General features: G+C 42.9%; 2 protein-coding genes across 5 annotated transcripts in view; one reads left to right on the top strand and one right to left on the bottom strand.

Moving 5' to 3' along the window:
• Positions 1-616: 616 nt before the first annotated feature.
• Positions 617-18732, bottom strand: ARHGDIB (Rho GDP dissociation inhibitor beta). The gene is made up of 6 exons (XM_035028157.1): positions 18654-18732; positions 10375-10558; positions 9682-9765; positions 6993-7069; positions 3552-3615; positions 617-1319 (listed from the first exon to the last, which is right to left on the bottom strand). The coding sequence occupies exons 2-6, from the start codon at positions 10550-10552 to the stop codon at positions 1120-1122; spliced, it is 603 nt and encodes a 200-aa protein (XP_034884048.1). The 5' UTR covers positions 10553-10558; positions 18654-18732; the 3' UTR covers positions 617-1119.
• PDE6H (phosphodiesterase 6H) overlaps positions 4423-24136 on the top strand; it is a 34806-nt gene continuing 15092 nt past the window's right edge. Inside the window, exons 1-2 of one of the 4 annotated variants that reach the window (XM_035028158.1) lie at positions 4423-4525; positions 4759-4874. In XM_035028158.1, the coding sequence (XP_034884049.1) occupies positions 4523-4525; positions 4759-4874 (119 nt within the window). In that variant the 5' untranslated portion in view covers positions 4423-4522. Of the gene's footprint in view, positions 4526-4683; positions 4875-16686; positions 17124-18626; positions 18866-24136 lie in introns of those variants that run through there. The other 3 variants (XM_035028160.1, XM_035028159.1, XM_035028161.1) reach the window with 3 other exon arrangements.

Here is a 24136-nt window from a genome sequence, read left to right as displayed (position 1 = left end):
AGGGTACTATGAGAATACAGACTTAAGGACATTTAGGACAGTGGTAGGGTTCAGTGAAGGTTTTCTTCCTGCAGCAGATGCCTAAGCAGAATCCTCTGTAAATAGGATGTCGTCAGGCAACAAAGGTGGAAAGAGAGTTTCATACAAAGAGTGAAACACGGAGATGCAAATGTAATGTGTGAGAGAATTATTAGTAATTGAAATTAGGCCAGATTGTAAGGGGCATTATACAATAAGTGTAGGATCTTATTCTCTAGCTGATGGGATTACATTGAAAAATCATAAGCAGGTAAGAGGCAGTGTCTGATTTGGCCCACAGGTGCCCTCAGAAATCCAAAACGGGATTCCCATAGGCAGTGAAATATAGAGGTCTCAAGCTCAGGAGAAAGTTCCATGTGGTACTACTATAAAGTAAAATAACTCAAGATTTCTAATACTCATATTCTGAATATCCGTTGCTCATTGCCCTGGAACAGGGAGACCAAACTCTTCCTGGTGATGTAAATACCTTTTCTACTGTGTCCAGCCCACATGCCCTCTGAGGAAACTAACAAATGTGAACAATTTAGTTATCATATTTGTTTGAAGGAAGAAAGCAGGGAAATGAGGGTCTCAGTTGGATCATTTAATTGTTTTATTTACTCTCTTGTGCTGTTTACAGTCTCCCAGAAAAGAAGAACCTCAACTGGTAGGGAATGTGATTAGGAACCTTCACTGAGCCAGCAGCAACCACAGAAGAATCCAGGGATGGGAATGAGCTACTGGAACCCAAGGCAAAAGGACTGTTGGTGGTGGTTTGCCAATTTCCTGGCCTCTAGTTGCTCAAATGGGGAACATAGAAGGAAACATTAAATGACTGGGTATTGAAATGAAGAATTTTGAAGTTCTGGCCATGATAGGGGACCAGAAGAAATGCGCTGGATTAAAGCCTGGGTTTTAAGCATGTCGTGCTTAGGGAACACTTTGAGAGACATTGTGAGATAAGATGTGTGGATAACAGAATGTGGGGAGCATTGGGGAAGGGATCCAGCTGTGAACATGGAGGAGGGACAAGGTGGTGAACATGACTGAGAGGGTACTTCTGGGTGGCAAGGTAGGGAAAGGGATGGGCAGATGCACTCATTCTGTCCACTCCTTCTTAATGGACAGGTTCCACTCCCAGGTAAGGTGGTCGTGCTTGTCATCGTCGGTGAAGAAGGACTTGTTGTGGTAAGTGCCTCGGGCCAGCATGCCCTTGGGAGCCTCCTCAGTTGGAGTCAGGAACTCATACTCCTCTGGCCGAGGTCCATAGCTGCCAACCATAAACGTTGCTTTGTCCACTAGGAAGAATGACAAGGTCATTAGGGTAAGCATTTGACAGAGGAAAAGCAAAGACAGAAAACTGGAAAATCTGGAGCACAGCCTACAGTGACCAAAACCAAAAGCCACAGTTTCCAAGCCTGGGTAAACATCACATTTACCTGGGCATCTTTTTTTTTTTTTTTTTTTTAACCTTTAAAATATATATATTTTTAATTGGAGTGCCTTGTAATAATACAGTTTCACTATCAGAGACTATGGATCAGTAATCTGCTATGGGCAGTGTCAGAATCAGTGTTTTTATTTTATTTTATTATTTATTTATTTAAGATTTTTATTTATTTATTTGAAAGAGTGTGAGCAAGAAAGACCACAAGCAGGGGGAGAGTCAGAGGGAGAGGGAGAAGCAGACTCCTCACTGAGCAGGGAGCCGGATACAGGGGTTTGATCCTAGGACTCTGGGGATCATGACCTGAGCTGAAGGCAGGAGCTTAACCGACTGGGCCACCCAGGCACCCCAAGAATCAATGCTTTTAAAAAACCTCACAGCTGATGCTATCAGAAAAGTTGGGAAATCAGCACCTTAAATCTACGGGGATCAAGACTCTTCTTTTATAGAGATGTAGCAGGTTATACCATTAAAAAAATCCTTCATTAATTGAGACCCGAGTTCTGGTCTTGGCTCTGCAACCACTCACGTCATATGACATTTCTGGGCCTCTGTTTCTTTCTTTATATAATGAACTACAAGGATTTTCTATCTACAAACTATTATCCTATGAACATATCCATTGTGGGAGGTAAGGTAACAACAGCTGGTGATCAGAATGAACAGAACTCATGGATGGAAGACTTGGATGGAAAGGGAAAACCAATGCTTCGGTAAAAAAAAAAAAAAAAAAAGTGAAGAACTGGAACAAATGTTGAAAATAGCCAACCAAAATTATTAATAGGTGAGTAACTGGGACATATATTAAGAAAAAGAGGGCATTAGAAAGTATAACTAAAGGTAGGCAGGCAGATAGGCAGGCAATGTGTAGTTAGCTGTTAAGTGTTATGAATAAGTTTGGAGAAACAGCTACAGACATATCATCGTCCTCTTGCCTAAGTGAGGCAACATAGACTCTAGACCCAAGGGAAAATAGGAAGTTGAACTATTTTTTTTCATGAGACTTGGTCCTGGAAAGACCAGTTAAGATCTTCCAGGTCAACAACCTTCTGTGGGATCTGAGCAATTGAATGGTCGTCCAAGTCATGCAAATTTGTCAAACGATTTCCCCTCGAATCCTTTGTTTATTAATTTGGGGGAACTGACCTGTCCTTACTGTTTCCCACCCCTGGAAGAAGAGAGCCCCTGAGGCAAAAGGGAACTGTACAAGTATTTCCATCACCTTTCCAATTTTCATTTCTCCCTGCCCATAATAATGGAAGGAAACTGAAGGCAGTTCCCCAAGGCACGTACAGTTTAGGTACAACTTTTCAAGAGCAACGGCAGCTCAAATAGTGTTGTATTGTGTCTCAATCACAGCTTTTCCTAATTCTAGAAAGAATTCCATTTCTTTGTTTTAAAAATTAAGGGCTGCCCCCTGCTTCCCCATCCCCACTCCACACCTGCCCACACGCTACTTACAACTCCCATTCCCAAAAAACCCACACTTGCCGCTGGATAGAACCTTCCAGTCTTGGATTTCTCTGACACTTAAGTTTATACCTCTGAAGTGCTTTTTTTGACTCTGTTTTTATTCAAAGTTATCTTTTTTTTTTAAGATTTTATTTATTTATTTGACACACAGAGAGAAAGAGACAGCTAGGGAGGGAACACCAGCAGGGGGAGTGGGAGAGGGGGAGGGAGAAGCAGGCTCCTGGCCGAGCAGGGAGCTCGATGCGGGGCTCGATCCCAGGACCCCGGGATCATGACCCGAGCCGAAGGCAGACGCTTCACGACTGAGCCACCCAGGCGCCCCATATTCAAACTTATCTTGGTTACTCTTCCCCTTTGTGAATACTAAACTTAAATCACAGAAGCCAAATGCTGAAGGTTAGTCCTTGACCTAGTCTAAACTAGATCTCTGAATGTAGGCCTTGCCATTAATGTCTAGGTCAGAGGTGTATGTGTGCTCTTTCCTAGGGAGAGTGTCCACAGCTTTTTGTCAGATTCTTAAATGAGTCTATGACTAAAATTGTTGATAAGCAGAAGTTCAAGTATCAGTGGGGAGCAGAGTTTGGGACAGTGTGAAGTGTGGGTCCCTTACCTTTCACCCCAGTCCGGTAGGTATGCTGAACGTATTTCAGGCCCGACACAATATCCCTGTTCACCTGTAGGTGGGAAGGATCCAAGCAATTCAGATTAGAAGCAGCCTTTCATTTTCCCTTATCCTTCATGCTTATCCTATCTAGCTGAGTCTCCTTTGAGTTCTTCTTTGAGGATGAAAGAAGGTTAAGATTTAATTCAGAATAAGTATTATCATTTAGTGTGGGTGGCGAGGCAGAGATTAGAAAGAGGAGATCGTAAGATTCAACATCGCCAACCTGGTTTTAATCATCGAATACTGTGCTGTTTGGTTGGGGGCGGTGCTACTTAAGTAAAACATTGTCTCAATGTTCTTCATTACATTTCTCCTTCCTCTAAAGGTCCAAAGAATGGTCTTGAGCTCCCCCTGCCTGAAACTATTGGCCAGAAGACAGTCCTTGTCTTAGGAAAGGCTACAAAGGTACCAATGGAAATTGTTATGTGAGGACCTGAAAACCCTAACCTCAGAAATGATCCACCTACCATGAAAAACAAACAACAAGGAGAAAAGCTGTCATGGAAAATCAATCAGGTCTAGAAGAGGGTTGTGCCCGTTATGTCGCTGAGATTGGAGTCTAAAGATGAGGAGTTTCTGCCCCACAGAAACATCCTCCCCGCATAAAAATAATGGGCGAAATCCACTTGTGTCTGGCAAGCACTGTGGATGTCTCTTCTTTTCAGATGTTGTCTGAGATGTCACCACTTCCCCAAGCCTTTCAAAGCAAGGTCACTAAAGCAGGATGAAAATATACACAGCCCAAGCACTTTGTTTTTCCATGATTCATTTTGCCTAGGCCTGACCTGCGTTGTCCATTCGTTTTATACAGGGCTCGTGTTTATACAAACAAAGCGAACGTTGCGTCAGTAGTTGGACAGCCTGCTGAATTGTTCGCCAAGATGAAGAATGAAAGCATCTTCACATAATTTCGCCCCATGGTAATTATGGCTGCCTTTTTGTTTTGGACAGAGTGATTAAACCCATTTATCAGTGTGACATTCTGCTGTGTGGGTGACGAAGAGTCACAGCTGTGAACACCATCAGCTTAGGTTTCAGACTGTCACTCAGTAAAATCCATGGTATGGATCTATCAAAAGCAGACAGAATGCAAACAGCCTCACTGAAGAAATTGTGTGAAAATGACACCCGAACTTTCTGATTACTCTGCCAGATGTGGCTCATGCAAGTAGAAAAAAGTGAATGCCTTTTTCTGGAAGTCTCTAAGCTCGTCCTTTGGGCCTCATGGGAGATGTGGTCTGGTGGCAAAAAGTCTGAAAAACGGGAATGGTGAGTGCTGCTCAGCAATAAGGACTTCAAATCAGAGTCCCTTGTTTTTTCTACTGCTCCATAAAGGGTTCATTTTATTTATTTATTTTTTTTTTAGAGAAGGGGGAGGGGCCGAGGGAGAGGGAGAGAAGCTTAAGCATGCTCCATGCCCAGCCTGGGGCCCAACGTGGGGCTCGGCCTCAGGACCCTGAGATCCTGACCTGAGCTGAAATCAAGAGTGGGATGCTTAACCAACTGAGCCACCCAGTGCCCTGAGGGTTCATTTAATATAAATATGTTTGAGATGGGTAAGAGAAAAATATGAATATTCATCATATTCTCTTCCTCCATCTGCACGCTTCTCCCCATCACTCCCCCTCACCCCAGGAGGAAAAAACCTGGGTGACATGAGAGCTGTGAAAGTCAAAGATACTACATTTCCTTGGGAGGCAGAAGGAAAAGGCAAAGAAACTAAAGGAACCATCCCAAACCAGGTTTTGGAGAGAGCCATGACGCTCTCTCCAAAAGCGGGGGGTGGGGGTGGGGGTGGAGCGGGGTGTTGGAGAAAGAGAAGAACACGGAGTGCAATTAAGAGAGAGATAACGCAAGAGGATTTTAGGATCTGTTGCTGGTGTTATAAATGCAAACTTTCTTGGGTATTTTTCAGCAGATGTCAGTAAAGATCTAAATTGCTTCTCAGTTATTTACAGTTTTGAGCTGGTGCTTCTTCTGATGGTAGCTCCATGCTGGGACAGGTTGGTTAAACTTTGTGTGGGTTATATAGAGAGAGTGGTTTTTCTCTTACTTGAGAAAATGCTAAGGGTCTGCAGCAGATGGGACTTGAAAACCCCTTTCTGTGCCCCCGTCCTCCAGCACCCTAATGTGTAACACTGACCGCTTGCTACATTCTCTTTGGCCTTCCCACCCATAGCTGAAGCCCATGACCCAGACTTTTCCTTCTGATCTTATTCCCATCAATATTTACCTGTCCTGTTTCATTTGGTTTCAACCGGCTTACTAAATTGATAAATTAAGGTAGTAGTTTTAATGATTAAAAATTAAGCCAGTGTGTAACCCATTCTAAGCATATTGGGATACAATGCCTTGGATATAATTCTAGGCATATTTGGATGTGATATCAAACTCTTAGGTGCTTCGATAATAAATAATACTATAGGAAATAAGCAAGTGAGCCATAGCTCAGTGCATATTATAGAGTAGGCATCAACAACTATTTTCAGAATGAAATTATTTTGAGGCATATTTATATGTGGAACACAGGGATTGTTCCTAGACCCTGAATTCATCCTGCACTGGGGCGTAAGAAGAGCTCAGTGTGCAAACACAGAGGGCAGATGGGGTCTTCCTTGGTGGCCTTGAAGGGCCCTGCCCTGCAGGATATGGCTGAGAAGGGCAACCAAAGCAAATATAAGCAATTAAGAGCAAACAGTACATTTCTGACTTATTTGGTTTCAGCCAAGATTATTTTTCTTTTTGCTTTTGGCCGATCATTGGTGTATGTGTCTATTCATTATATGTCAATTTATCTCCTGTTTAGTCTTGCTCTTTCATATTTGCTTGCTCCACAGCTATCATTGTAATTTCCAGTTATTTACCAAGGTCCACACTCCCTGGATTTATATAAGCATTGAGCAATTAGAACTGAGGCTCTATCTGTTCCATTTTTTACTATTAATCGATTCATTCATGTATCGATGTCTCAATACATATTCACTAAATATCATTTACAAAGTTTTGTGTAAAATGTTGGAAAGAAGAGATATATAATCTCTCCCTTTCTCAGGGTGCTTGGACTGTACAGGGAAGAAATGGCAAAACTGGTACAATATAAAGCAGGGTGTGCTTCATGGTTGGGAGCATTCGGAGTTCACAGAGGGGTCCTGTTGGTTAAGTGATCAACGGAGAGTTCAGGGAGAGGGTCCTGGTCGGGAAAAGGTGGGAAGCAGGGGTGGGCCTCGACAGGTAGAGCTCAGAGTTGGGGAGAGACAGTCCAGATCCAGGGGGAGAAAAAAAGAAACAAAAAACTATGACAACATGGTAATGCAAGATGATTTTTTTCTTTCTCTGATTATAGGAAGAATGTAGACTTTATGAAAACATACAGGGCAAGATACTTACTTTGAAGTGAATTTTGACTCTGTATTCAACACCTTCCTTTAGCACGAAAGTTTCTTTTTTCAGGGCTTCAAGATCTCCTGTAGAAGTGGATTTAGAGAGAGTTTATTCTCCTCAGAAGGAGAAATACAAGGAGATGAATGGAGTTTAAACTCCAGAGCTGTTTGCTGGGGCCGTCAGAATAACATGGTCCACATGGCCTTCAGTTCTAAGATATTTGAGATCACACACACACACACACACACACACACACTTGAAATGCCTGAAATCTTACAGCTAGATATGAGAATAATGTGATAGTGCTTTCTCCCCCAAATTTGATGACACCCCTAAAATATACAAGGTATTATCAGCAATGAACTATGTATGACAATGCCTTTTTTTTTTTTAAGCAGGCTCCATGCCCAAAGTGGGGCTTGAACTCATGACCTCATGATCGAGGGATGCATGCTCTACCACTGAGCCAACCAGCTGCCCCGACAATGTCTTTTCTAATTGTTAATAATAAAAACAAGTTTTAATTAGCCATCCTAGAGGAAAATCTGAATTATCTTTCTATTTTCTCTACTGAAAATGATATTACATAAGTGGACAAACAAAAAGATGATTAAAGAATGTGTCCCTACCCCTCAAATAAATTAATACGAAAAATATTATGTAAGAGCACCAGCTATTTGTTTTCGTAGATTTGGTGATGTTTGTGACATTTTCTAGCTTTAAAAAGTTTACTTGTTTTGGCTCCCTTTTATCATTCTAGATATATATTCACTTTTGTACTTACTTTTGCATTTGCATTTGTAATCTCATATTAGTTTTCTTAAGGAAAGTCACTTAAGTGATAAAAGCTTTGGGCCCCATAAAATCAGGATCTGACTCTAATTCCTGTACTCTGGTTAGAGAGGTAATCACTCTCTGTTCTTTTCCCAGTGTGGTCCTGTATCATTTGACATTCAGGGGTAAATGTATGTGTATGTGTGTGTATGTGTGTATGTGTGTGTTTTGTATAGCTCTGGGCATGTGCTTCATATCATATATATATGTATGCAAGTATATATATATACATGCACACACTATGTGTATGTAGTATGTATATAATATACTTATATTTTGTATATATACTATATATTATGTGTATTATATACCTATATTACTTGTATATAATACATATACTATATATTTTGTATATAACTATATGTGTATTATATGTATATATAATGTATAGATATGTATATATGCATATAGTATGCACATATATTATACATATATAATATATACTATATATTTTGTACACATACTATATATATTATGTGTATTATATGTGTGTGTGTGTGTGTGTGTACTGGGATTCACCTCAGTAGCTTCTTGAAAACCAAATTTGGGCATCCCGATGCTGGGAAAGTGAAAGAGACTGAGTTTCCCCTGCGATGTGGTCAGGCCCTTAGATTTCCTTAGTGCTAAATCAGACCTCATCTCACAAACTGACGGTTGTACCTGCTAGCATGACACAATTTCACACAGGAAGAGGCCTGAGTCCTGGTGAGAAAAAGAAAGAGAGAAAGGGAGAGAGAGATTCTCCTAGAGAGGTGCTAGAATGTGGAGGTAGGTGAATTTTTGTCTGCTGTAATGGTTTCAGTTGAAGGGGAAGTGTGTCTTCTCAGCCTCGGATTTCCTCCTTCAGACAAATAAGGCCATATAAGGTAAAGAGTGGATATGTACTGTGAGAGAGGAATCACCTCGCTGCTGAGCCTACTGTTCTGGAGTCAGGCTTTGCTCTGTCTCATGAGTCCACCTTTTGAATCTGGGAATAATTTTCTCCCGGCTCCGTGGGCCTTCCCTCATTCCTCTCAGATGCACATTTCTCCCATAATACCCACCTTCTCAGCCTCTCTATCTCCTCAAGATTTAAGTGTCAGGAAAGGACTTGACCATTGTCACAATAAGAGGAAAGGAAATAACATCCTAATTTGTACGTCTCTAGTGGGGGAAGTCGCTTATACAAGAATCAGAGCTTTAAGCTAAAATAGTACGTATTTAACAGTGGCATTCCCAGCACTAATTAAAAGATTTTAGATGGCTTCTTGCCTTCACGGAAGTTCTCTAGTTGATATACGGTCAATATTCTCTGATGTTTAGATTGTATAAAGATTACATGTTAGAAGCATTCAGCTTGCTTTGTAATATTTCCATCATCAGTCTTTTTATTTTTTTTAAAGATTTTATTTATTTGAGAGAGAGAGAGCATGAAAGGAGGTAGGGTCAGAGGGAGAAGCAGGCTCCCCGCTGAGCAGGGAGCCCGATGCAGGACTCAATCCTGGGGCTCCAGGATCATGACCTGGGCCGAAAGCAGACGCTTAACCAATTGAGCCACCCACGTGCCCCCATCATGTCTTTTCACATGAATAGTAATTCCCTTGCTGCTGTGTGAAGATAAAAATCTGAAGTAAATATGACGATACAAGTAAATAGATCCAATACTTAGGACTGCACCGTCTTCAATTAAACAGAGACAGAGACTGGGCTTTTCACTGAGCGACTGTGTATCCTGAGAGCAACGATTTGTGAACTGGTCCCAGCATACATGTGTCTGGGATTCACCTTCCTGGCGCTTCCTTTTGCTGGGAGAGGGGACAGAGACTAAGTTTTCCCGTGATATCACTAGGCCCCTTGGGACAGAACAGATGTGTCCACTTACCAGTGAGGTCCATGGTGATTGGTCCTGGGGCACTCTCACACACCAGGGTAAGCCGGGTAACCGTGACATTGGGGGCTGTCGGGTCTGCAGGATTCAAAAGAGAACGTAAGCCTAGGGCAGAGACACGTGTGTGCAGTGTGTGTACATTTCAAGTCGGAGAGAGGGAACATAGGAAGAGTGGTATCTCTGTCTGGAGTGGCAATAGAAAGGCAAGTGGCAGGTTCCCCATGTTGGGCTCAATGGCCTTATAAATTAGAGCAGTGCTATTTCTGTTTCAGGCACTTGGAGGTCCACCTTAGTTGGCAACAGCAAACATTTCCTGGGTGGCTGTGGGCAAGTTCCTCTGCTAGATGGGCACTGTCCCTGTCTACCTTATTCTGTCGTTGTGTCTGTGGAAGAGATGGAGTATTAGGTAAGGAAGGAGTGAGAAAGAGAAAGAGGAGAAGGAGAGAAAATGTGAGAGATGGAGAGAATACAGTTCTAAGTGGTAGTCGGGGGTTCTTTCTAATTCCTCCGCATGTGTACTTTTTGCCTATTTCAATGCTGACTTGCACTTTATCTCCAAAAAAGACTTCATCCTACGGTCTTTAACTTTATGCAGCACATATAGACTGTGCCTCACTCGCTTAGCTCTGACAACACGTGGTCTCTTTCTTCTACACCTGCCCCCCATCCCGCTCCACACACACACACCTGCCACCACAGGGCCGTCCCCCAGGAGTGTTTTCTTGTACTTGATCAGACTTTCGTCATCTTTGTCCATCTCCTGTAGCTCTTTCAGGGACTTCTGGGGTGGAGGCTTGTAATTGAGCTTGCTGTCCAGCTCATCGACATCCTCTTCCAGGTGTGTTTCTGGGTCCTTTTCAGTCATTTTGATCTATTTCAGAGAGAGGGAGAGAGAATGATAGTCCATTAGCCAAAAGTCAATGGATATGAACAAGTTTGTGGGGCTGCCGGTAACACCATCCTTGCCTTCACGGACTTCTGTAATCATCAGTGATTTTCCAGGATATTTTTTCCTAATCTCATCTCATTATTTTTTTTATGCAATAAGCGGAGAATGCCTTTGGTCTTTTCTCTGACCTTCTTGAATTTCTCTGTACCATGGCAAATGTCTCCTATTCACCGAATAAAGCTGACCAGAGAGAAATAGCTGATTTGTGAATAATGTCCAAGTGAAACAACATAACACAAGCAGTCCCAAATAATGAGCAGAGAGCCCCAGTTCAAACAATTATAGGAATAACTGCGGTCCTCTTAAGCCAGCCACTCCTCTAGTGTCCAAGCTCTTAGCATCGTACAATCCCGGTTGTGATGGTTTCAAAACACAGGGGGTCAAAGAAACGGTTGGCTTCTTCCCAGTAATTGAATCTTTCCCTGAAATCCTGCGATACTTCAAAGGTAAGTCGTGCAACGTTGTAACACCTGCCCAAGTTGTCTGAATGGTTCCCATCCAGCACTGCTAATAACTCCCTGAGGGCAGCAAGTACCAGGTTCTGTGCTTCTCTTGAATCTCCCATGATAATCGAATAGTTTAAGCATTTTATAAACCCCCCTGGTTTGACTTATTTGGCTCTGTATCTAAAGATCTTCTGTTCTTTTGAAATGGCATAAAATAACAAAAGACGCTTTAAATTCCTCCAGAAAAAATGTGAAGGATTAGCATGTCTTTATTTTACCTTTACCTTCCATTGATCTCCCTTTTCTGGATCCCCTTCCCTTTTAGTGTCTTCCTCCTCTTGCCAGATGACTAGTGATGTTATTCTCTAAGGCCTCACCTCGGTATACCCAGGAGTCTGTCTTCTTCCCTTATCCTCTACATTTACTTGTTATGTGTTAAAATATGGAGGGGAGATTCTAATAAAATGATTCGCACTTAATTGTTAGTGACTGAATAATAAATTTAAAAAATTATTCGTTTTAAGCCGTGTATAGTCAGAGATTTTCAGAGCAGAAAGGAACCCTAGAGGTGAGATATTCCAACCTGTCATGTAATCATTGAGAAAATTGAAACTCAGAGGTTAAGAGAAATGCCCAAATTTCCATAGCTGGATGAACTTCAGTGTCCTTAAATAAATAGGAAGGAGTCTCAACTGGAAGAATTTCAGCCCGTGGCTGGCAGCAATGGAGCTATTTGGGGAAATATGGGAGGTATTTGGGCAAGCAGATAATTTCCTGATTTCCTGCAGTCCTCCCTCGAGAGTGTCCTCCCTGCCTGTGGTTAAAGACTACATTGTTCCTAGGTGGTACAACTCTAGACAATATCTAGCACATCTCATCCTGAGTGAGCCTGCAAACCTCTGTCAAGTTCCCCAGGGGCTGAAGCTATCTCTGGCCAAAATCAGCTGTGGTTTTGAGTTTCAATGTCTCCCTCACTGGCATCAGAAAGGAAAATAATTTGGAAGGGAAGCCAAACAAAAACAACTTTAACAGAAAAAGAAGGAAAAAACAGAGAATAAAAAGAAATGATATCCCTTGGCTCATCGATCCTCTTCTAACAAAATAAGAAGCCAAACACCATGAGCTTGATCAAGTCTGCAAACAGCATTGCAATGCCCAGGTCCACTTCCTGTGCAGGAAGGAAGCATGCAGGCTTGTTCCTATGGCAACTCTTTCCTCAGCTGAAGACTCAGCACCACTCATAGCTGAGCCTCTCGAGACAGCATAATAGATATCGTGACCAGCTCAACTCATATTCCAAATAACACTCAGGGAAAGTGAATGAACTGGTTGGAAAAATAATGAAGGATGCAGTGGCTGGAGATTGTAGGTTGTGGGTAGCTTGAGGACAATCATTAAGGGGCAGATGAAGAGCAACCCAGATGAGATTAATCAGAAGAGAGAGGTTCTCCTCTGGTGACACCCAGGAACCGGTGTGCCTGGGTGACTTGGTCAGTTAAGTGTCTGATTCTTGGTTTTGGCTCAGGTCATGATCTCATGGTCCTGGGATCGAGCCCTGCATCCGGCTCCACACTCAGTGCAGAGTCTCCATCTCCTTGTCTTTCTCCCTCCTCTTCTGTTCCTCCTCCCACTCTCTCTCTCTCAAATAAATAAATAAAATCTTAAAAAAACCAAAAACCATACATCAGGAAGCCTATCTACAGATAAGGATGTCTTGGCCCTCTTGGACAGAACTCTCTGGAATATATCGCTTGGTTCTAACAAGTCATCTGCTTGAAGTCTGACCATCAGAAGATAACACCACACCTACCCACTACCTAGCTCAAGGTGATTTCCATACCTGCAGGGAGTTGTTATTCTGCACCCTGAGATCTCAATTTTGAAAGGAGAATGAGAGAAAGAGAGAGAGAAAGGGAGAGAAAAAGACAAAGACATGATCTAGGACAGGATTCAATAACATCTGTGTGATCACTGGCAAGTCAATTTCTCAGTCATCTAGATCTTGATATTCTTATTAATAAATCTGAGACTAATCAGCTGTCATGCCCTGAGCAAACGGTTCACCCACTGTGGATCTTATTCTCCTTCTCTTGAGGTTTGGGGGGGTTGGAGCAGACCACCTCTAGGTGCTTTTCCTTTCTAAGTTCTCCATCTGTAGATTTGTCTTGCCCTGAGGTCGTGCGTCAGCTGAATTGCAGGCATTCGGTTACCTTATTTCACTTGTGTACAGAAGAGACGTATCCAATCTCTGTTTTATTATCTCAAATTTGTGTGAAGTCCCCAAAGAAACAGCCTTTTTAATTTCACAGTTCATCTCTGGGGAACCTCAGATTCTGCCAAAGCTTCAGCCATCATGGCTTATAGAGTTTGATAATGATTTCCCAAACTCTATGTGTGTACATATTTAACCGCACCTTATTAGTCCTCTCTCTTTATCCCCCCATTTTACAGTGGGATATGCCTGCGAAAGGGAGAACGGGCATTTTATGGAAATTCTACAGACTACCTTCGAGTATCATCTAAAGAACAACTGGCTTTATTATTGATGATGATAATTATAATAGTTACCATACATAATGCTCAATTCTGTTGCGAGGATTAGCTCATCAGTCCTCACTACAGCCTAGGGGCAGGCATGGTCATCGTTCTCTTCTATAGGTTAGGAAACTAAAGCTCAGACAAGTAGCTTGCCGAGGATGACCTATCGTGTAAGGGGCAGAATCACTGTCTGGGCCAGCTCGTCTGGCTCACAGGCACTATGCTCTGTTGCTCTACCTGTCTTTAGTAAGAAGTAAAAATGAAATTATAGAACCTATTAGTTATCTTGGAAATCTATCCGGAGGGTGCACAGGCAGCAGGAAATGTGCTGTTTGGCAAAACTCTGCCGGCTTTAGCGAGGCAGGGAAGCGTCACATAAAGAGGGTTTCAGGGCCACTCTGCCCCATGTCCCCTTGCACAAGTCCCTGACCCTTTCTGCGCTCCAGTTTTGTCCTCGGCAAAATGAAATCATTGCCTTAGAAGGACCTCTGAGGCCTCTTCCTAATTCAATGACTCGAACGCTCCTTAATTTAAAGAAGCCTCTGAAACAAGAAAAGAGGAAGTGGAGGTGGGGTTGGGGAAGACCCAGGCCATCTGTGTAGAACATTCTGGCTGGCCTTTTCTCACCTTCCTCTGCAGCTCACCCACTGTTCCACAAAAAGCAGAGTTGTTTCATTTGCTTGGAGGTCGTTTTGACGTTGGTTTTTTTACACAGTAAAAGTGAAATGGAGAACGAAGAATTACATGTTTAACAAGGTTAGTGTGCGCCCCATCAGGACCCAAAGCACATAGCGGTTTTGTGTGTGTGCATGTGTGTGTGTGTGTGCTTACTGCTCATTATCTTTATCTTCTGCTTCACAGATGCCTCCACAGATGACTTTTCACAGTGAGCCCCTCACACCCTCATGTTTGCTATGCAGCAAAGCAGTGTAAGCTTGGGGTATGCTGAGATAGAAACTTAATTCTCTCAGGCTCAATTAAAATGCCACATTAAATTAGAGCGGTCACTCATGGTGTGACTGCCATAGCACAAATTGGTGGTTTTGCTTGCAAATCCAGTGCATTGTCCGAGACACCGAAAGTGAAATACACTTAAGAATTTGCACCCATCTCAGGATAGAGCCCCCTTGTCTGGTTCATTGATGCAGTTCCAAAGCAGCAGGGGGCAAGGAAAGGTGAAACTCTTGAGTTCAGATGAAACAGATCACCTGGTTAATTCAAAGAAAGGTAATCTTTAAGGCCTACTAGGACCTGGACTTTGAGTTTGGTGGGCCAGAGATTCAAAATGTGGTTCTGCGTTGCCTTATTGCAGGACCTAACTAAGCAAATGATCAGCCTCGCTCAGCCCCAGATTTTCCACCAGTAGTGTGGAAATAATGCTCTTTCTTTATGGGGTTGAAGAGTTGGGGAAACACATGAAAAGCTCTCAGATGATCCTGGCCAATAGTAGGTGTTCAATAAACTACCCGGTCTCTTCCTCCAAACCCTGCCCTGCGGGGCTGTCTGTCATGAGGCACAGCCTCTGTGAAGTGAGGTAGCTGGCTGCTGAGGCACCAAACGCTTTCCCTCGTCTCTGCGGTGTTGACAATGTCCACTCCTTCCATCTTAAAAATAGATTTTGTTTCTTTAAGGAGTACGGAAGACACAAGAAGTTCTGGGAATTGCGAGAACTGTTTATTAACTGAATCAAGCTTAAAATGGGAATGTCACTATTATATTTCTTTAAAAACTTCCTCACGAACATTTTAATTTTAGATTCTATTTATTGCTCCCTTTCCTCATTGAAGCCAGAGTTCACTCTGCGAATGATGAGAAATGACAAAAGACAACAGGCACAACCAGTGGAGAGAATTCCCTTTGGCTCTGGAGCAAAATACTGTGGAGACTGAACTCATGTTCCAAAGTTGCCAGATCATGCCTTTAGATGCACAGGTCATGAATATGAGATAGAAGAGGTGGAGATGACAGAGGGACAGAGAAATATGGAAGCGCCAGAAGTAGGGGGATTTCCATCAGAGAAGCTGATGCAAGCATTAGCTTTCTCTGTCACCCTGTCACGTCCTCTCCCTGCTGACCAGGATACGTGGAGAGTTGGGTCATCCCTGAAGGACGGCCGACATGTCAGAGCCAGTCAAGGATTTGGGTCTGCTTTGCTGCCGGCCTGGTGACTGGGCTTATTTGGGGAATCCAAGTTGATCCCTCGGGACACCAGAAGCTGTCTTGGCTCTGGAGTCCTCTGTGGTTTCTCAGGCTTCCTTAGCAACATGGAAGGATTGGTGCCTCCTGGGCTCCTCAGGGCAGCTCTCCACCATCTTAGCTCTGTGAAGAACATCTGAAATTGCAAAGCTGGATGAGGAGAACCAACTCAGTGCCTGCGAGGACAGTGTCTTGTTAGATACAATAAATATTAAAATCAGTCCAGAGAAGGATACAGATGCCCAGAAGCAGAATTCTTTAACACTTGCCTGGGTGAGAGAAACCATACATTCTTTCTTCCCTGTGTAGTCACAGTATACTCTTCTAACCCAGATTCTTGTGCAAAAGGAGAGAGAACTCGGCGGGGCCATTCATCTCTGCTGAGTGGCTGCCCTGTGAAGTTACCACGCTCGGTATTTCCACAGGTATTTATTTTAAATAATCCTCGACGAAAACTGCATCAAGGAAGTCATTATTAAGCAAAACACTAGACTGCCATAACTCGGTACAGTCACAGAAGTTTTAAATTCAGCACGAAGAGAAGCAAAGACACGATCTGTAACCACGGGTGCTGAGAATATCAGCCCCTTTAAGAAAGATCAGGTGCCTTCGTACCAGCTCTGGCTGTGGACAACAGAGTGTGACACGGCCCAGAGCGATTTGGGAAGTGCTCACAGAAGTGATAAACATTGAAGTTGCAGGAACAACAGGAGAGCCGTCCCTGGGTATGCCAGTGTGGACTTTCATCCAGGGCCTCGGACAGCATAACACTGCCTACGGATAAGGACACCCAGATTGTGGGATTAGAGAAAATTTCCCCCACGGGACATTTCCTAAAATGTCCTTCTAAGGCATTGCAGCTGCTGGTTCTTTTTTTTTTTTTTTTTTTTTTTTTTGGTGACTTTGAAAGTTTCTACCACCAGGCTTCACCTATAGAAGGCACTCAACAGATGTTGGTTCTCTCTCCCTATTGGCTTTGTTTCTAGTCCCTGGGGCTTCTCTCTTCCTGCTAGCAGAAATTTGTACTATATTTTGCTCCTATTAATTGGCCCAGGCCGATCTTCCTGTCACAATGGCTTTGCTGTGCTGAGCTTCCACTAACAACAGAACCTCAATGTTGCTCCCAGCCTACTTCCCTAGGGACAAATTCATGCTCTCCCAAGCAAGGAAGGACTAAATCCCCATCCCTGGAACATGCCGGTCGGCTTTGGTTCAGCTTTAACACAGTCATTCCACACATGCCGGGTCTGTGCATCCTGAATGGAGAAGGAACTCTTCTCTCAGAACTCTGCACATCTCACACAAGAGTAAGATGATCTTATTACTATGCTTGCATCATATCTGGATTTGGGAGGGATGTTTTCTTGTACACTTAGCAAAACAAAGCAATGGCAACGATCCGTGATGTCTCCCTGTGGCCAAACCTCCTGGGCAAGCACAGACCTCTCGCTTTCCCTTGCTTAATCATTCCTGCAGGGAGGCGCCAAGATGCTAATCCTGATTTCAGTGGCTCTCCATGTGAAAGGGGTGACTATGGGAAGGGCCTCTCAGGGAGAGCAGTCTGCCTTCCTGGACCTTGCATGGAAGAATAGCCAGGGCTTGATCAGACCCAGGCCACAAGTAACCCTAAGTCTAGAGTTTAATAACAGACTAGGTTTATAAAACATGCTGACTGGAGCATCCTCTAAAGGGAAGAATTTCAGATCATGCCTAAAGCACTTCTAAGGGTCACCAAATTCAGTCCTTGGCATTTTGAAGGCTTGCGAGGCAGGTATCCTAGCGGGGCTAATTGGATTTTTGTAGAACCTATCTCTTAATAAATTATTTGGTGCCTTCCCTGTTTGCTTTTAGTCCTCTCAGATGTAAAGAGCTCTTTTTAGCAACAACAGCAATGATTTTTCTGCCCATCTGAATGCAGGAATTTTATATATATATACTTAAGATTTTTATTTATTTTTCAGAGAAAGAGAGACAGACAGAGAGAGAGAGAGAGCACAAGCAGGGAGATCAGCAGGCAGAGGGAGAAGCAGACTCCCCACTGAGCAAGGAGCCCAACGTGGGGCTCGATCCCAGGGCCCTGAGATCATGACCTGAGCCGAAGGCAGACACTTAATCGACTGAGCCACCCAGGCATTCCTGACTGCAGAAATTTAATAAGTGGTCTTTGCTAGTGGCAGAAATCGAACCCTCTGTGACCGATGAGTAAATAACAATATGTTCTACCACACCTTCCCCTTGATGGTTAAATCCCATAGTACTTGAAGGGAGGTTTTCATTATGCATTTCTCTTATACCACCAGAAAAATTCTTTAGGGGAAAACAGTTTGATGTTTGACAGCTTTGAGTCTTTATCTTTTTTCTTTTCTATCAGTCTCTTTACATCTACTTAAAAACAGGAAACCACATATCTCCACCCCAGCAGCAACCCCTCTTCTACTAGCATGTTCCACACCAGTTTGGGTCCACAGGCTTTTTGCTTCTAAACTTGGCTGGATGCCCACCTCTACCTTGTAGGAAACCCCTCTGGGCACTCCCCAGGAGTTACACTCATAGCCCTTTTCCCAGACACTCAGGATCTCATGGGCTGCAGGGCACACCCCACCCCTCCCTCCCTGAGCTCTCTCCCCTGAGTCATTGCTAAGATTCCCTGCTCTGACTTCCCCTTCTCTGCAAATGGTTGCTACTGCCTCCTTAGTACTTTCTTATCTGTTTCAAAGGTAATCTAAAAAAAAAAAATAAACTGGAGAGCGTCCTCGCCTAGTTGAGATATCGCCTACATTTCCCTGTGCCCACCTACAGCCTCCCCCGCCCCCAACCCCGGAGGCATTTCAACTTACATTCAGTGGCTCACGGCTCTCTGGGGTGCCTCTGTCTCTCACTCTGACTTCTGAGTACTGGCAGTTAGAACAGGAAGGAAGTTAGTGAGGAAAAAAAAATGTTTTAAACCTACTAGAAGAGGAAACCCTGGGCTGTCTCAAATCCTGTTCCTTTGCGCTGCATATCTCTTGATCAGTCAACTGAACAGTGTTCTTGTCAATTAATGGCACAGGTGGGAGCATGACTGCCCGTGTGAGTGTGAACACGGATGTGAACGAGTGTTCGTGCAAGAGCCTCGAGGCCATAGCCTTTGAGTGTTATGGATCACTGTGTGGGTGTGTGTAGAAAATCAAGCCCTTGCAGTGCATAAGCTTACTGAGGCAAGGAGCTGAAAGCCAGGAGCAATAAATTCGCATCAGCTTTACTTCGTATCACTGACTTCTGCTCCTCTGGGGTCTCTGCCAGCTTTCTTATCCGCCAGATACCTTGAAAGTTTGCTGGCCGCGAATGCAGAGTGCTAAGGAATTATAAATGTTAACTGTATATACTTGGCCCTAAACTTAAAAGATTTGCCCTCAAACAGGTTTTTGGAGTTTTGTTGGTTATAATTTCAAGCTGTAGCTTTGCACCGCAGCACAATCAAATGTCACTTGTTGTAGTTTTCGCTGATTGTTTTAATTAAAAAAAAAAATGAAGCACTGCTTTCGATTAAAGCTAGGAATGAGGATTATAAAATAGCGTGCAACGTTGTTAATTCACAGTCTTGTAACTCAGAGTTTGTGGTAATTTAACAAGTACTAAAGCGGACTTCTTCCCATATTTAAGGAAATGGTTTGTGAAGTAATTTAAATGGGAACAAATGGCAGGGGCCATATTTAAACCCTTTAAAGGAACAAACAGTTTTTAAGCAGTCAAGCCACATTGTTCCATACACTTCCATAGCTGCTGTCGATAAAAAATGCTTATTTATACTAACATTTCAATATTCAGCATTTACATTGTTTCAGTATGTGTAGAGCTGACTACTTAAGCAAATATACTTGGAGAAACTGACATTTGTTTTGCTGTCATTTAAACGTGCTGCATCTTGTTCCCCTTTTTGTAAACTGATGCCTCCAAATACATCTTATCTTTAGTCACTGAAGTAGTTGAGATGATGGTTATTTGGTGGGAGAAAAGAGATTAATCGAGGAAAATATAAAAAGGAAAACAGTATATAATTACAATTAGCAAAAGTTCTGAACACCAAATACAGACTTAGTCTGTAGATTTCAAAATGATATAGATAGAAGATAGCCCTTGAAAGCAACTGGCTGTATTATAAATCGAAGCAAATATTAACCCACATGGAAGAGAGTAAATTTTGTAGCTCAGTACTCGCAAGAGGGGACACATTTCTTCTCTCAGTAACATCTGTGGAGCGCCTTTATTTTTCCAGCTACTGTCCTAGGCCCCAGTGAAACAGCAGTAAACAACAGACAAACTCTCTGCTCTCTTGTGGAAATTATGTCCTGGACGGGGACAGACAATGAAAAAATAACATAGGTAAAAATAAATTACTTAGAACAAGGAGGATTTAAAAATTGGGAATGGTAGATTCAGAGTCCACATGCCACTCCCCATTTCTCATGCTATTAGGGAAAACCTCACTAGTCAAACAGGGCTTTTTTTTTTCCCCCTGTCAAGCCCAATGTGTCTCCACAATTTTTCTTTTTCTTTTTTTTTTTTTTTCTCCACAATTTTTCTTAATGCATTGCATTGGGTATGGACTTTTTTTTTAAAGATTTTATTTATTTATTTGACAGAGACACAGCGAGAGAGGGAACACAAGCAGGGGGAGTGAGAGAGGGAGAAGCAGGCTTCCCGCGGAGCAGGGAGCCTGATGTGGGGCTCGATCCCAGGACCCAGGGATCATGACCTGAGCCGAAGGCAGACAGACGCTTAACCACTAGGCCACCCAGGAGCCCCTGGGTATGGACATTGGAAGGTAGGGGAGCCAGTTAAAAGTGTCTGTAACATCACTATGTATGTGGGTGCAGTGTGTGTGTATTTATTAGGGGAGGAGAGAGCATTAATAACTTTCAGCAAATTCTCAAAGGAGTCCATGACCTCAAAAGGGTTAAGAATTGCTCATTTAAAGCCTCTTCTTGATGACACAGCCATGGGAGGACACAGTCAGTTGGAGGACAAATGCCATGTTCTCCTAAAATACCTCCTGACATCACAGTCAGGGCAGGGATCTCACCAAAATTCCCATTTCTCATTTCTCCTCCATCACCATTCACTGTTCACCTGTATTTATCAGCTGGGAAAACAGACGAAGAGACTCTTTGGAGAGGCCTACAAGGGCAGACACTCTGCTTCTAGCCCATGCTGACAAAGATGTGTTATGCACCCAGACTCCCTTCCCCATATCTAAGCTTCTTCAGATGTAGGACAATGCCTGTCATTGCAGTAAGGATGATCTTACTCCAAGGACTCTAGCCCTGTGTTGCCAAGTGAAGTCAACAGAACTTGGAAACCTGCATGAGAGTTTCCAGAACAAGGATCAAACCTTTGAAGTAGTTTCCAGCTTTTCTTTGTTGGTACAAGCACACAACTAAAAGGTAAATTCTAGACAGCTCTTCCATGGGGCAGCGCCTTCACCATAAACCTCAAAAAGTGACAAAAGACTGTGGCAGACTATTAGACTTCCCCTTTTGGCACAGATGTATTTCTTTGAGGCTACAAGTTGAGACAATAAACTCTCAGAGAAGACTTTCAATTCTGAAAGCTGTCCATTCTGAAATGTGTCCACGAGGCACCAATAGCCGGCTTGGGGGGGAGGCCTACAGTTAGACAGATGTCCTGGCTCTGTGTCTTCCTATCAGTGTATCCCCAGGCCATGGCTTCATTTCTCTGAGGCTCAGTTTGCCCATCTATAAAAGAGGAATGATATCAACCTTCAGCCTCGCTGGAAGGGTTGGAAATAATGTGTGAGAAAGCATCCAGCAGAGTGCTCAATACTCAATAAACGATCGAGGCTAAGAAAATCATCGCCATCATCAATTCCACAGGACATTTTGATGCTTATTATTGCAGACCACATATGAGATTGACTAGGAGAGAGTCATTTTCATCTAAGTGCTTACAATCAGCCCACACACATCTCAAATATATATATATATATATCTTATATATTACCTCCTCCTTTTTAAAAGATTTTATTTATTTATTTGACAGAGAGAGAGAGAGCGAGCAAGCACAAGCGGGGGGAGTGGCATGCAGAGGGAGAGGGAAAAGCAGGCTCCCTGTAGAGCAGGGACCCCGATACGGGGTTCGATCCCAGGATCCTGGGATCATGACCTGAGCCAAAGGCAGACGCTTAAACCACTGAGCCACCCAGGTGCCTACCTTCCTCTTTGAAGCTTTCCAGCATTGATCCAGGACAAGTGTGTTATATTTTTTTTCTGAACTAGATCGTGCACTGTTTATACAATATAATTTAGGACTTTAGTAGGCACTGTTTTGTGTTACATGATTATTTTCTCAATAGTAGAGTTATTTCTCCATCCAAATATAAAATGTGTGAGGAAAGGGCTGTGTCTTACATGCCTTGTATTCCCTGAAGCAGCTAGCACAATGCTTAACTGAATCATGCAAGAAATTGAGTAAAGTTCTTTAGTAGATAGGTATCTGTCTAAATTAGAAAGAAATGCCTACATTCTGCACCCCCACTCCATCTCTTTCCTCCGGTTAGTGTGTTGTCTTAGGGAAAAATGAATACGAATATGAGTATAATTGTGTGTCCGTAGGGGTCACTAAGACCAATTTCTCTGTTTCTTCCTTTCTTATATATGTGTATATATGACATATTGAACTACATTCTGAAGGGGTTCATAGCCTTGACATAAAGGTTCATTTCCAAGTTCAACAAGCCCTTAAGAATTCCCAGCTATATTCCAGGACCTGTGCACAAGGCCAGAGATAAGCCCACTTCTAAGGCACTGTCCTAGATCTCATGTTGCTACCAATGTAATGAGGAAGACAGAAAGAAACAAATTAAATTTTTTGTGTGTGCTTAAGAAATGTACAGGAGGTATTATGAGAGAAGTTAGTAAGGACATCAAGAAAGGCTTCTTGGAGGAAGTGATTACAGAGCTAAGTCTATAAAGGAGAGTAGACGTTGGCTACCTGACATGGGAAGGGTTGGAAATGGAGGAGAAGGCATTTGAGGAAAGGGAAACCATGAGCAAAGGCGTGGCATCCTAAAATGGTGTGGTATGTGCAGGGAATTATAAAGAAGCTGCTCAAGGTTGCTGGACTTCAAAGTGAACATTATATAAGGATAATAAATGTGCCTGGAGCGGGGCAAGCACAGGGTCCTCATCACAGCAGACCTCTCATGCTATGCTAATAAGGAACTTGGTCTTGATCCTGTCAGTGATGGAGAGCCATTGAAAGTAAAGGAGGCTCATGAACAGTTTTGTGTTTTACTCTACAGTTTACTCTGGTATCTGTGTTGGTGGGTTTTTTGGGAACAAAACCAGTTTGGAGACGGTGTAGGCCTGAACTAAAGCACTCGTGGGAGGGATAGACAGAGGTTAGCAGCTGAAGAAATACTTAGGTGAAGTTGGCATGACTTGGTGATTGGAGGGATGTGAAGGATGAAGGTGAGGAGGAGGTTTCTTGCAATGTTTCTTACAGGTTTCTTGCAAGAATGACAGGGTCCTTGGTGGTATCATCAATATAGAAAATACAAAAAAAAAGAGATGTCTTGGGGGAAGTTATGGCTTGAGTTTGGACATGTTGAATTTGAAAACAACTGTGCCATTTCTAGGAGGTGATTTTTGACAGAAAGATATATAAGCCTGGATTTCAACTTTAAACTAATGATTTATACTTCATCAGGCTACAGATAATAATTTCAACCAGGTTACCAAAACTGTGGTCTGTGCATCTGCAGATGGGCATCACCCAGGAATTTGTTAGAAATGCAAATTATCAAGCCAACTCCAGACCCATGATATCAGAATCTCTAGGACTGGAGTCAGGAATCTGTTTTAAAACACTCTGCAGGTAAGTTGTGACATTTGAGAAACATTGGTTTAACCCATATAAATGGATGAGACCACCCTGAGAGAGTATAAAAAGAGAACTTGGCCACATCTAGGAAAATCCTGTTTTACGCAAGCTCTACTTTCAATATATAACATGCTGACTACTTCTCATCTCCTCTGCTAGCAGCTTAACCCTACCATCACCATGCCTCTAGAGACTTTTATAACAGCTCCTTTGTATATTTTCCACTTCCATAATAGCCTCACGCTTTATTCTCCTCAGAGTAGTCAGAGTAAGAAGCACACTCATGACCAGATCATTCCTTCCATCTGAAACTTCTAAGGACCTTTTACCCATTTATAATAAAATGGAAGCATTTGCCATGGCCTGCAGGTGTTCTCATTGTGGTAGCCAACCTCCAAGATGGCCCCAGTGTGTGTCAGGCTTGGTCTGTGGGACCAAT

This window comes from Mirounga leonina, unplaced genomic scaffold (assembly GCF_011800145.1).
Source record: "Mirounga leonina isolate KUSES-001 unplaced genomic scaffold, KU_Mleo_1.0 Mir_201, whole genome shotgun sequence".
Lineage (NCBI taxonomy): Eukaryota > Metazoa > Chordata > Mammalia > Carnivora > Phocidae > Mirounga > Mirounga leonina.
Note: the sequence above shows the minus strand (reverse complement) of the source record. Positions and strands in the feature narration are given on the sequence as shown.